We start from the raw sequence: 13,483 nt of genomic DNA on the forward strand, positions 1-13,483 counted from the left end.
GAGGCAAAAAAAAAGTCATTTGACTGAGTCACATGCGTTGCTTCACAGTAAAAACAAATCATGGTAATATTACATCTGGGAAGGGGTACATCTTTTATGTCAGAAAAAATGTGTATCTTAACCTCTGAAAATGTGTAATTATACCACTTTTCTGGTCTTTTCAGTCTAAATTGAGGTAAAATTACATCATAAAAGAGATAATATTCAACCTTCCTAAATTACATCTTCCAAATTCACACAATTCTTTAACTGTATTTGTTACCTTCTTGTATGACTTCAGTTTTTTACTCCTCTCAAAAGAATGATGATGAATTATTTCGTGGAATGCGACTCCATCCAAAGTTTCAACCACTTCATCAAGCAGACTTGCTGTCTACCACTTTTGGCACGAGCAAATACACAGCAAACAAACATTAATAGTGCTATGGAAATGGCCAAATCGACCGAACCCGGTTCGGCAAGGCTTTCAATTTGTTTGCCAATTCGGGCTTATTTAAAGCTCGTAAAATTAAGTGATCAACGACAATTAATTATGACTAACTAACGACAAAATGGGACTTCACAAAGGCACTTTTAAAGTAGCTCGTGGAGCAGAACAAACTTTACATTATTCACGCCCGTCCAGTCTTTAATCATTTGCTTATCTCGCCTCGGGAGTGTACCGTTCTCCGAGCGTACATCGAAACGTGTGATTTAGTGCCTTTTTAAAGCCAGACGGGAAGAAATGCAGAAAAAAAAACAGACACACACAGGTCTACACAGCACAATGCGTCGTCCAAAAGCGAAAAAAAGAGAGACGAACGTCTACGTATTTATTTATTGTTGGCGAATTATCTCGTTGAGATGAATGAGTGTGTGCGTGTGTGTGTTTGTGCAGCTCTCAGTGAATGTCCTTTCGTCTGAGTGACTGTGGCGAAAAATGTGCCATGAATAATATAATTTATGAGCCGGTACGGAACACAACTTGCGGTAAAAAGAAAAGTGACAGAACGCGGTCAATGCCTTACATCATCGACTATTTTCACATTTTGGTTATTTTCTAGACTGAAACTGCGAATTTTGATGATTTTTCTATTATTTAAAGTAGAATTTCATTGAGTTTTTTTTTTATTTGTGTTATAACATCATGTTTTTTTTTAAATGCGAAAAACTGGATTTCCCACACACGATTTTGAACCAAACTGCTCAATAACATAAAAGTGATGAAAATGCATATGGGACATTAATGCGATCAGGGGCAGTAGAGATAGATTCCTCAATTTATGGTATGACATTGTGTCAAACCATGTTAAATTTATATTGACATGTACCGAATATCTATTTACATATCCCGACGGATTCCCTCAATCACGACTGCTGATCAACTCCAGCAACAAGTAAATTCACCACCCTCGGATGTTTGGCGGCTTTTTCAACATTGAATCGCATATTGCGCAGCCATTCACTGCTCAACCACCATATTTAGCCGATACTAGAGACAGCAAAGTGAAAAACATAGGAAAAGGCGCATCATAAAATCCAATTACGGAGACACCCCCTCTCCTTCGCCATTGATTGTCACTTCCGAGAGAGGAGTGTGCCATCATCATCAACAACATTGTCGTGATACCATCCACCATCCAGCCCCCTTTCTCACCCACGACGACCACGTGGACCACCTTCCACCGAAAACCCCGGCTGGCAGAAGTTCGCCTTGAATGAACTCTTCAACGGCATTCAAAGGTGCAGTGAAGCTAGACAAACTGCTACCGCCCTACTGTGAATGGGTAAAAATTGGAAATGTCAATAAAAAAAAGCTTTCAAAACCACCCGGTGAAACAAAAGAGTTGGAAATATATGAATAAATCAATCAGAGCCGGGTACCACCTCAACGAAAGACACGGGAGGAGGCGCGAGCGCGTTTAGCGACTGGCTTTTATGGATCACGTACTGAGTATGCAGTCATAACTGGGATAATAAAAATTAGTTTGCAAGTTCTGGACACGATTAAAATTGTACGAAGATATCAAGTTGAAAGAATTCTCAGTGGCTCAATTTGCAGCATTATTGATCTTATTAGTACCACATGCAAGAAATACTTGAGCTTGAACTCTTGGGAAAATTTCAACTGAAATGAAAGAAGGTATAACAAAGAATGGACAAAAATAACATTAACAATACGATTTTCCCATAGGGTGATTCTAGACCAACTCACACGAAATCTGATAAGGTTGCCCCGACCCCTCTTTGATTTGCGTGAAACTTTGTCCTTAGGGATAACTTTTGTCACTGATCACGAATCCTCCATTTTTTATCGTGACGGTCATAGATCTAGGGTTTTTTCTCAAAATTTATTTTCCCTAAAAGAGCACGCAGCTAGCAACATCTAAACATAGAAACATGTACCCTCCCTGTAAAGGCTTATGAATTGATCTCAGTTGAAAGGTTCTCCAAATCTCTGAATTGCAAATGTAACATCCTGGAGCAGAACTGCTAAATTCTAATAAAAACACAATTGAATTGAATTGAATTATCGTGACGGAGGGGCGGTACGACCCCTTCAATTTTTGAACATGCGAAAAAATACATGTTTTTCAATAATTTGCAGGATATTATATGGAAATGTGGTGTCAAAATTTCGAAACAAATCGTATTTTTCATCTTAAAAACCATAAAAAAAGTCTTAAAAACTATGTCAATTTTCGTAATTCAACTGAACAAAAATTTGGAACGTGACATTTTATGGGAAATTTAATGTTCTTTTCGAATCTACATTAACTACAGGGTAATTTTAACATTCAAAACAAAATTTTCATATTACAATTTCGTGCTTTTTGTAACTTTGCGGGATTATTTTTTAGAGTGTAGCATTGTTCTACAAAACAGACTAATACAAACATTTTGGTATATAATCACTAGAGGTTTGCTTGTAATCATCACAAGTTATCGCGATTTTACGATTTTTTTTTTTTTTTGAAAAAGTTGGTAGTGTCGATCATGGCCGTTCATCGTCACCCGCACAGACACGAACGCACGGTGCTCAAAACCGTTATTATGAAAAAAAAATGCAATCCGAGATTTTGGTGTCTATCGATTCCTTACACCATAACGCACCTCTTTGCAAAAAAATGAAAACATTCGCTGATATAGTTTTCGAGATACAGCCCTTTTAAGATGTTACATCCGATTTTCAATAAGAAATCCAAAACAATCTATACATTTTCGGCATTTCAAAGAATATGCATTTCGAGATAATGATGAATTTTGCTTCATATGACTATCAAGTATCTCTGGGCAAAGTTTCAGAAGGTTTGCTGATGTAGTTCTCGAGATACAGCCATTTTAAAATGTTATTTTCGATTTTTTCTAAGAAAATCTATAAAATCAATACAATTTCAGCATTTCAAAGAATATGCATTTCGAGATAATGATCAATTTTGCTTCATATGACTGTCAAGTATCACTGGGCAAAGTTTCAGAAGGTTTGCTGATGTTGTTTATGAGATACAGCCGTATTAAGATGCTATTTCCGACTTTTAACGCCGATTTAATAGATTTTCTCAGAAAAAGTCGGAAATAACATTTTAAAATGGCTGTATCTCGAGAACTACAACAGCAAACCTTCTGAAACTTTACCCAGAGATACTTGACAGTCATATGAAGCAAAATTCATCATTATCTCGAAATGCATATTCTTTGAAATGCCGAAAATGTATAGATTGTTTTGGTTTTCTTATTGAAAATCGGATGCAACATCTTAAAAGTGCTGTATCTCGAAATCTACATCAGCGAATGTTTTCATTTTTTGCTAAGAGTTGCGTTATGGTGTAAGGAATCGATAGACACCAAAATCTCGGATTGCATTTTTTTTTCATAATAACGGTATTTTGAGCACCGTGCAAACGATAAAATAATAATAAACACAAAAAGTAAATTTTTCAAAACTTTTTTCGTGAAATCGCGATAATTCATGATAATTACAAGCAAACCTATTATGTTTATAAATCATTTTTTTGTAATTGTCTGTTCTACAACTTTGCAGAACAATGATACACTTCTAAAAAAAACCCTGCAAAGTTACAAAAACACTATTTTTTAAAATGATTTTTTCTAAACGAAAAAAACCATTCTGGGATAATCTATTAGAAAAGGACATTAAATTTTCCTTAAACGCAAAAAAAAATATGTTATCATGTAAACAATTGTTAAATGGTAAACATTACATAGCAAAGATTTATAAATTTCCATTAACTATAAAAAAACTTTTTTTAAGATTAGAAACCGAGAGTATGCACATAAAAATGCTAAACATTTTTTAAATTTAATTAAATTTTAAAAATCTCTTTCAGAATGCTCTATAAGATCCAAATTTATAACAAATTAGCAGTGTTTGGAAATTGAAAAATTTAAAAATTGCAAAGTTCAGCCATGTCTCAATTTTTATATGACCAATTTTCGATCATTTGTTCACCTTTTTCAATGACAAAATCTCTATCCACAATTGCTACTCCCCACAACAATGAATAGAATTTTATTGCCTTCCAATGTGCCATTTCGAGGAACTCCTTCTTGTTGCTTAGTCGTCATAAATGGAAAAATGATGTTGCCGGATGAATGCAACTTAAGCTTCGATGATACTTTGTTATTATTATTGTTACAATGCTGCTGCTACCAGTTCTTCGGGCCTATCCTAGCCGAGGTGACATTGATCTACCGAATTGCATATACTTAAGCATTTTATAGCCGCCCCATCTAGTTAATCGCTTTATTTTAATGGGGGTTTCATTGTATGCTAATCCAGTGGTTACGCAATCGAACTAAAGTCCAGACATTTATAAAGTAAAGAATGGTTCAAGATTTGCCAAAATGTAAATTGATAACCTTACGCAGAATCAACTTTCGGACAAAAATATCTCGACAGCCCAAACAATGATTAATCAATTAACCATAAATACATTGTTCGTGGAACGTCAATCTCACGTAGCGTAATCTCACGAGCGAAAATAATCCTTGAAATCGTTGTTAACGACTCGCCAAACAGAGTTGTAGCTCGCTGGACGTGTCTTAAAATAAAAACAACCACCGGCTCGGATCCGCGACTTTTGCTGGATTCACATTTTCAACGAGCGTCCAGATGCATGCACTTCCCGGTAGTAAAGAGCGAAAAAAATATGGTGAAACATGAGGACCACTTCAAAAGCTGCAGTAAAAATAAAAACTTTCAAGATGATGTCATCTAGCTTTCAAAAAGAGATAGTTGATTTTTTTTCGCAAAAACTTAAAGTTTGAAAAATAAAAAAATATAAAATATTTCAAATAACCAACAAAGTGACCCCTACACATGCGATCTATTAGGTGTGGAATGCTGCACATTTCGGCAGGAAAAGACACACATTCTCGCTGCTTCAAACCCGTATTGGCTGGCGATAATTTGTCCGCAAATTTTTAGTGTTGGCCTCGAGAATCCAAACACATTTGTCGGGCATTAATTACTCCCAGAGCAGAGGGAGAGCAAAAAAAACACCGAGCAGCGTCACCAGAAGCTGAGTGCGAAATTTGACCGTTTTGCAAATGTGGTTTCAAGGGGGAAGTTCTTATATTACGTAACATGTTCCAAAATTGTTTATTTCTACCATGAAAATTTCTTTCAACACATGTGTAATTTAAATTATTTGAAAGTTTAAAGCAAAAGATTCTTAAAATAAATTTAGTGTAAATTGCCGAACAAATAATCCTTACAGTAAACCCTTTCATTATGCATAAGCTGGGTGCTGAAAAGACAGAATGCGTAACGTGATTTTCGAATGCTCCCAACTGTTCCTCACTACTACAAGTGCACTACTGCTGTAATCATAAACAAAGTAGAAGGCTTTGTTCAAGCTTAAGCGTGACATATTTTTTGCTGCTGAAGTGATTTGTTTTAAAACATTTTGGATCTGTTGATGTTCAAGTTTTCGCCGAGGTTTTCGCTGAAAAATTTAGTGCTTCGCGCATTTTTTGTTCGTAGACTAAACGATGGGCGGCCAAAAGATGCTTTTTTTTATTTTCCACGTGACGAAAATTTGCGTCAGAAGTGGGTGGAATTTTGTGAAGCAGAAGAACAACCGAATGGAAGTTCCGAGATTATGTATCTTTGTATCTTAAGATTTGTTGACTTCGAATACCTCAAAAGCTCGAGTCATTTTTTTAATCCTGACAAAATAAATTGTAGATCGGTTACAATACTTGCCACTTCTTGGTATCATTTTGCAAACAGTAAATTGGTTCCACTTTGACAGTTCTAAATTGAGGCCGCTTTGCGAACCACTATTCTGCACCCAGTGCATAAGCTAGAAAATACGAAAATATTTATGAGAGTTTTTAAAATAAAATAAAAATATTTAAATTAGTCCATTTATAAATCTTATCCATAACGCTGCAACTTTTTTATTTATAAAGCAAATTAAAATGTATTACCAATTAAATTCCCCCCTTACGTTATTATTGAACCATCCTCACAAGAAAGCTAGGACGTGAAAAAATAAAAAAATAAGTGTCCGAAACGCACGTTTTCATGATTTGGCGAATTTTCGCATAAATGTCATCACATATGGGAATTCACGTAAGTCAGAAAATTCAACGATCAATTAGAACCCCACAAAAATATAACCGTTTTACTAGACTGATTGAAGAAATCATTTTTTTTTTTTTTTCAATTTTAATTTTTCTCTTTCATTATAGAAAATGTTAATGTAATTTTTTAATTTGATTACAAAACTGAAACAGTCATATTTTGTTGTTTCTTTCGCTGTTATTTTCATGATATGAAACTGGAAATTCCTGAATTATTATTTTATAAAGAGGTTTAAATAGTGTTGATTGCTAAGATGCTATTCTCAAAATGTTTTTCTCTGTATTGTTCTTGCTTTTATGATTAAAAAAAAATCAGAATTATTCTAGTAATGATCTGGGTGCAGAATAGTGGTTCGCAAAGCGGCCTCAATTTAGAACTGTCAAAGCGGAACCAATTTACTGTTTGCAAAATGATACTAAGAAGTGGCAAGTATTGTAACCGATCTACAATTTATTTTGTCAGGATTAAAAAAATGACTCGAGCTTTTGAGGTATTCGAAGTCAACAAATCTTAAGATACAAAGATACATAATCTCGGAACTTCAATTCGGTTGTTCTTCTGCTTCACAAAATTCCACCCACTTCTGACGCAAATTTTCGTCACGTGGAAAATAAAAAAAAGCATCTTTTGGCCGCCCATCGTTTAGTCTACGAACAAAAAATGCGCGAAGCACTAAATTTTTCAGCGAAAACCTCGGCGAAAACTTGAACATCAACAGATCCAAAATGTGTTAAAACAAATCACTTCAGCAGCAAAAAATATGTCACGCTTAAGCTTGAACAAAGCCTTCTACTTTGTTTATGATTACAGCAGTAGTGCACTTGTAGTAGTGAGGAACAGTTGGGAGCATTCGAAAATCACGTTACGCATTCTGTCTTTTCAGCACCCAGGTAATGATCAAAGCAGTGTTGCAAATGAGTGATAAAAAAGCTATCAATAGATTATATCCGAGAGCATAGCGGCCGTCACTTTCGAGAAATTAAAAGTGAGAGTGTGTGAGTGCAACATGGAGTTAAACTTTTCAAAGTGTCATGGTAACCTTCACAGCAACTTCATAGAAAGTTCAACTCCATGTTGCACACACTCTCACTTTTAATTTCTCGATAGCTTGTGAGATCTCTTCTTGTGTCTAGTGATTCTATCACTCTTCCCCTTTTCTCTATCACTCTTCCCCTTTTCCTCGACTATGCGCTCTCGCCGCTGAGTATCTCAATCTCTCCGAAAACTGCAATGAGAGAACGCGAGATGGCGATTAGAAGCCGACCACGCATGACGTCCCGTTAAACTGCGTTTGCGAAATTGGTTTTGTGGCGGCTTTTGTGGTTAAACGCTGTTGCGGTAGGATGATCGTGGAAGCGGGAATGAGAGAGAAAAGGAAAATGTCAATCGCGAGTGGGTAAACACGAAAACGTGTTCGGCTATGTTCGGCGCTGAGAGTTTCAGTGAAGAGAGAAGAGCAGTTGTATTTGAGGCATGAATATTCAGGCGGGATAATTGTAGTTGCTGAGAGCTGATATTTTGATATTTTAACAACCCTGGATCAAAGGCATTAATACAGTTGAGGCATTAATGCAGTCAAGACACTGCAAAACAAAAATGGAAAATATCTAAGAACTCATTTTTTGTCTAAAAATACAAAACTCTCAAATGTATTGTATTCTAACCAGTTCACAGTCAATTGGACAAGTTACTATTTTTATCTTATGTAATAAAAATTTCATGATTTCTAATTAAAAGCTACAACAATTTTTCATACGATTTTTTTAAGTGGTTTGAATTTTTTTAAATGATTTAAAATTTTCAAACATTATCGTATTTTTGTTATATACCGTCATCAGGGGTGACATTGAGTCTAGGGGGTGAGATTGGGTCATACAAAAATACAGAAATTTTTATGACCCAATCTCACCCCCCATACCCAATGTCATCCCAGTTGACGGTAGGTAAAATTCTAAGTAGATTCTAAGTAGAACTTGCACAAATTTCGCAAAAAAAAAATGTTAAAACTCAAATTTCCTCAAAATTTTTGAGTCACGAAATTGTTAACTTTTGAAGCCCTGGAGAAATGAACACAAGTTTAGTTTATTGATGCAGTGTGCAAATGATTAGTAATTGAGTAATTTGCTTCAAATTTTCATCTTTTCAGGAATATAGATATTATATTCCTGAAAAGTGCACAAAGATGTTCGTAAAAAAAACCTTATGGTTTTTTTTTTTTTGTTCAAAACAAAAATTTCACCAGCATCCAAAGTGTAAACATCAGACCAATAAGTCACCGACAAAGACAGTCGCACAAGTTTAGCTAAACAATCCCGTTGCATCACATTGGCAACTTTTGCCAATGCTCTCGAGTGGGACGATGACCAAACAGATAAAGATAGAATCTGTTTATTTTTCGCACTGCTGCTGCTGCTGCTACTACTCACAAATGACAAACTTCGACGTGATCCACCACTTTGACTTGCCTCAAAAAATAATCAAATCCATTTCATATCTCAACGCTAAGCCGTTCAAATGAAAATTTTAACTGCTTCTGGATTAAAACAACATTATCTACTCTGAGATGGATCTGGATTTATTATGTCTTAGCAAAATTATTACGTTTTCCCAACTTCAAAGATCTTTAAATAAATTTCACCGATTTTCTACGGTCCAACCCGGAAGGCGATGACTTATCCAATTTTCCCCGACCGCCACATCGTCACATCATTTCGACTCCACAAGTCTGACGACACCCACCATTAACCCAAATCCCAAACTCTCGCGTGAATTCTGCCCGTAACCATTAGATTCCGCTCTATGTTTATACACTTTTCACTGATTTGCCATTTCCCGGCGTTTTATTTCAGATTTTCCGACTGCCCAAAAACCGAACGCCGCCGAAGACGGGAAGAACCCTTCCTGTGTGAGAAAATAAATTGGTATCAACCAAGAAGAAGAAGGAAATAGCAGACCTGGTCGGGAAATCCGAGACTTGAGTTTTATTTCCTTTCAACGCGAAGTCATCGCGACGATGATGACCATGTCAGGCCAAATGGATCAACGCTGTCCAAACATTTGCTGAACCACTCCCTTCGTTACTACAGCTGCTGAAAGCTCTAAACTGTGAAGCTTTTTTCTCTTTCCACGTGATTGATAAGGACACAGGTGTTTGAGGAAGTGGCAAGTTGATAGACTATAAAACCGGAACAAGATGGGTGCGCCACCTGCCAAGAAGGCGCTGGTCAACAGAAACCTTATATCGCTCAAGCTTGTCCTATTTCTGTTCTACGCGGGTAGGTTAACGGTAATTAAGGCCGTCAAACTGAAGATTTGTTTAACCTGGTTTCCCGTTTCTAGCCCTAGGATGTCTTCACCCCTATCTGACGAAGCACATGGCCCTAACCGGTCTGAACTACAAGGAGTCGCAAATCATCTCCGTGGTAGCGCCGCTGATCGCCATCCTTGGCCCGCTGATCTTCGCTCCGCTGGCGGATCGTCTCGCCGGAACCAACGGATCCTCGTACGGCAAGCGGCTGCGCTTCCTGGCCTCGTTCTGCATGATCGTTTCCGCCATCCTGTACTCGATCTTGTTCTTCGTTGTGCCACCGGTTGAGCGGCATGAGTCCAGCCGCTCGCAGGTCAGCTTCGCGTGTGACCTGGACGGTGCGATCATCTTCCAGCAGCGGTGTTCCGAGGAGCGTACTTGCTACCAGTGGAAACGGGAGAAGGTTTGTTCGGAGTTTTGTCTTATCGAGAATTTTCTTTTCATCGGATTGTTATCTTTCAGATTGGTCACCTAACGCTCACGAACTGCTCGTACACCTGTCAGAAGCCGATCGAGTTCCAGAACCTGAACCACCCCTACACCAAGGGCGTAACCGTGGGTCCCTCGACGGAGAGTTCCCTCGAGGATGACGACTACATCTTCAACGAAGACGACGTAGACGTTGCGCCCGAAAACCTGGCCCTGCCCCAACCCCAAGTCGACAACACCCCCATCCCGGTCCCGCACATCTGCGAGCGCAAGGGCGGACCCGAAAGCGAGATCTGCCACGCGTACACCAAGGCCACCGAATCGCTCAAGTTCGAAACGATCCTGCGCAGCGCCGTCAACGAGGAGAACGAAACGCACAGCGCCGAGTGGTGCCGCTACCCGCTGGACGGCTTCTCCTGCAACATCCCCGAGAAGCAGGTCGTCTGGATGAAGCTGCTGATCAACTCGTCCAACTGTACGCCCAAGATCGAGTGCGAGGTGCACGACCCGTACGGCAGCGACGAGAGCGTGCTGGCGGAGAGTGTTTGCATGAGGGTGAGTCTGATTGGCGACTTCTTGCTTGTCTAGAGCTAATTCAACCTCCCTTTTTAGATCGTCGGAGACCCTGAGCTGACCTTCTGGTCCTACCTTTTGGTGCGATCATTTGCGGACGCATTCCCACTTGCTGCGATCGTACTGCTAAACGCGGCCACGATCATCGCGACGCGTGAAACCTCAACAGGTCGTGGAGACTTTGGTCGGCAAATCGTTTGGGGTGCGATCGGATGGGCGTTGTTCTACTTTGTGCTGTCCTGGGTGTTTGAGACGTACTACGTGTACATCGTGCTGGTTGTCCTAGCCGCGATCGTGCTGCTCGTGTCGTCAGGAATGCCGTTGACCCCGCCGGAGATGTGGTGGCACACCAAGTGCGGCATGGTAGCTATTCCCATGTCCGCCATCCGACGATACGTCCCGGAGGCGGCTGGTCTCTGTTTGGTAACGCTGATCTTAGGTACCTTCTGGAGTGTCCTCGATAACTACGAAGGAGTGCTGGTCAAGAACTTCGAAGTACACCCCATTAGCGAAGAATACTACGGAACGACCTGGAGTGTGTTCGTCATCTTGGGTGCCCTGCTCGTGATCCCGACCCTCTGGTACGCCGAGCCCATTGTCGACTACTGCGGCCACTCGAACGTCCTGATCGCCGCCATCACCACGTTCATCTTCCGCTTCGCTCTGCTCGCCAGCCTGGACGTGACCTGGTGGCGCGTCGTGATCGACTTCCTCTACCCGGTATCCCTCGGACTAACCTGGCTGACGATCGTGTTCTACATGCGCCACATCATCCCGCGCCGCATCATCACAACCGGACAGGCCCTGCCCGTGATCTTCCACTTCTGTCTGGGCCGATTCCTGGGCGCCCTGATTGGAACGTGGACCCAGCTGGACTGCCTGATCACCACCTTCCAGGCGCTAGCGATCACGGCTTGCGCCGTCGCCGTCATCTATTTCCTCCTGTACCACCTGGTTCTCGCTCCCCGTTGCGCCAACCGACTCAACACCGCGCCATCCGGGTCTACGCTGCACATTACCGCGCCGGACTCGAACGGCCACCAAACGCAGCAGCAGCAACCCCTGCATCCCTCGAACGGCAGCTACCAACCGCTCCGAATCTACCACAACTACCGCGGCCGAAAGGGACACTTTAGATATTAGGGTGGTTCGTAGTAGCGATTAGTACATGCATAAGATGAGGCATCTAGTCTCCGTCGGTTAGAGCAGCAAACTCGATCGCTCGTGAGTATCGTTGTAGCGCAGACAAGTGGACGTGAATCTTTTGAAGAGGTGACATCTTGCGGGAGAAAAAGTAACCTTTTGGCACATTTGTTTGAAGGCTGGTTTGGCAAGAGTTTCAATCTACAAAGTAACCACAAGCACTAAATCAGTGAGAAAATTTTGCTCTGAAGGGTTAAAGGTTACTTGATTCAAACAGTGCACGGAAAAAAATAGGATCGCAAAAACTCGAACAAACGTTCATGAAACTGGGAACTAAGAAGAAATCCATCCTATTTCATTATACGTTTTCATAAATATATTCTATGAAATTAAACGGATTACTTTTTGGTTCTCAATTTCATACACGATAGTTCCCGATTTGGCGAGCTATTTTTTTTTTGTGTAACAGTTAAAATATTAGTTTGGAACAGTTCTCCAAACGAATGCGCCATTAGATTTGTTAAGATTCTCAGATTTTACAAAACTTTCATTTCACTTTTGTGATTTATCTTGATCTTGGAGTTCAACGACAAAAGGAATACCAAAATGTCAACTTTGACAGCTTTAAAAAGTTGATCGCCCACTTGTCTGTGACCCCTCTTTTAGTTAAGCAGCACACGCAAATTTGGTACCAAAATGTACACTCACAAAACGAAAACTGCTGAGCAAATCCTCTCGAAACATAGATTATTTATTAAATAGTGTTTTCTGCTCTTATCCCACTCAAAGTGAGGCTACGCGCGAATCGTGACAGCCAAAATGTCTTTCCTGCCACACACAATCACACACACACACGGGGAAAACATTGTTGAAGTTCGTATTGTATTATTTTTAAATTAAATTTTATCTCAAATATATATTTTAAAGAAAACGTCCAACACGAAAACGTTCAAGCCAATAGAATAGGTTTTTTTCCGTCTTGTCGTTAAGGTTCGATGCGAGAATTTTTCTGTACAACTAATTATCTACGCTTATACTTTACTAAAAACTCAATCGTGTAAGGTTTTGATTAAGGAAAATCTGCAAACACTGGAAGAAGCTACAAGAAAAACACCTTAAAACTAAATAGCCACAAAATAAAACAGAAAATATAATTGTTACAACCCAAAATTGATAAGTGTACCTTGCAAAGCGTCAAATAAAAAGCAACCAAAACACAGAGCTTACAAAACCGTTACACAGTTGTTGCCGGGAAAAAGTTGAAACATTTCAACTTCGGGAAAGCACAAAACCAGCATCCAAGAAAAGTGGGAAAAGTGAAGCTTACAAAACGCGCTCTCGCCTTAGTGAATGTCTTAAGAGAAAGTTCAATCACACAATCACGTGTCGAAATCGGATAACCTGATATTATAAAATACACAACAACAAAAATAAAAACA

General features: G+C 39.5%; 1 protein-coding gene across 1 annotated transcript; it reads left to right on the forward strand.

Moving 5' to 3' along the window:
• Positions 1-9,675: 9,675 nt before the first annotated feature.
• On the forward strand, positions 9,676-12,331 carry LOC6049071. Its single transcript, XM_001865855.2, has 4 exons — positions 9,676-9,867; positions 9,932-10,302; positions 10,362-10,883; positions 10,941-12,331. The coding sequence occupies exons 1-4, from the start codon at positions 9,786-9,788 to the stop codon at positions 12,042-12,044; spliced, it is 2,079 nt and encodes a 692-aa protein (XP_001865890.2). The 5' UTR covers positions 9,676-9,785; the 3' UTR covers positions 12,045-12,331.
• The last annotated feature ends 1,152 nt before the right edge of the window (positions 12,332-13,483 follow it).

This window comes from Culex quinquefasciatus, chromosome 2 (genome assembly GCF_015732765.1).
Source record: "Culex quinquefasciatus strain JHB chromosome 2, VPISU_Cqui_1.0_pri_paternal, whole genome shotgun sequence".
Lineage (NCBI taxonomy): Eukaryota > Metazoa > Arthropoda > Insecta > Diptera > Culicidae > Culex > Culex quinquefasciatus.

Excerpts from the sequence above, each read along its gene's own strand:
- LOC6049071 (XM_001865855.2), top strand. The coding sequence starts at position 9,786 with ATGGGTGCGCCACCTGCCAAGAAGGCGCTGGTCAACAGAAACCTTATA. Across the intron at positions 9,868-9,931 it reads CCTATTTCTGTTCTACGCGG|CCCTAGGATGTCTTCACCCC; the intron begins GTAGGTTAACGG and ends TCCCGTTTCTAG. Across the intron at positions 10,884-10,940 it reads CGGAGAGTGTTTGCATGAGG|ATCGTCGGAGACCCTGAGCT; the intron begins GTGAGTCTGATT and ends CTCCCTTTTTAG.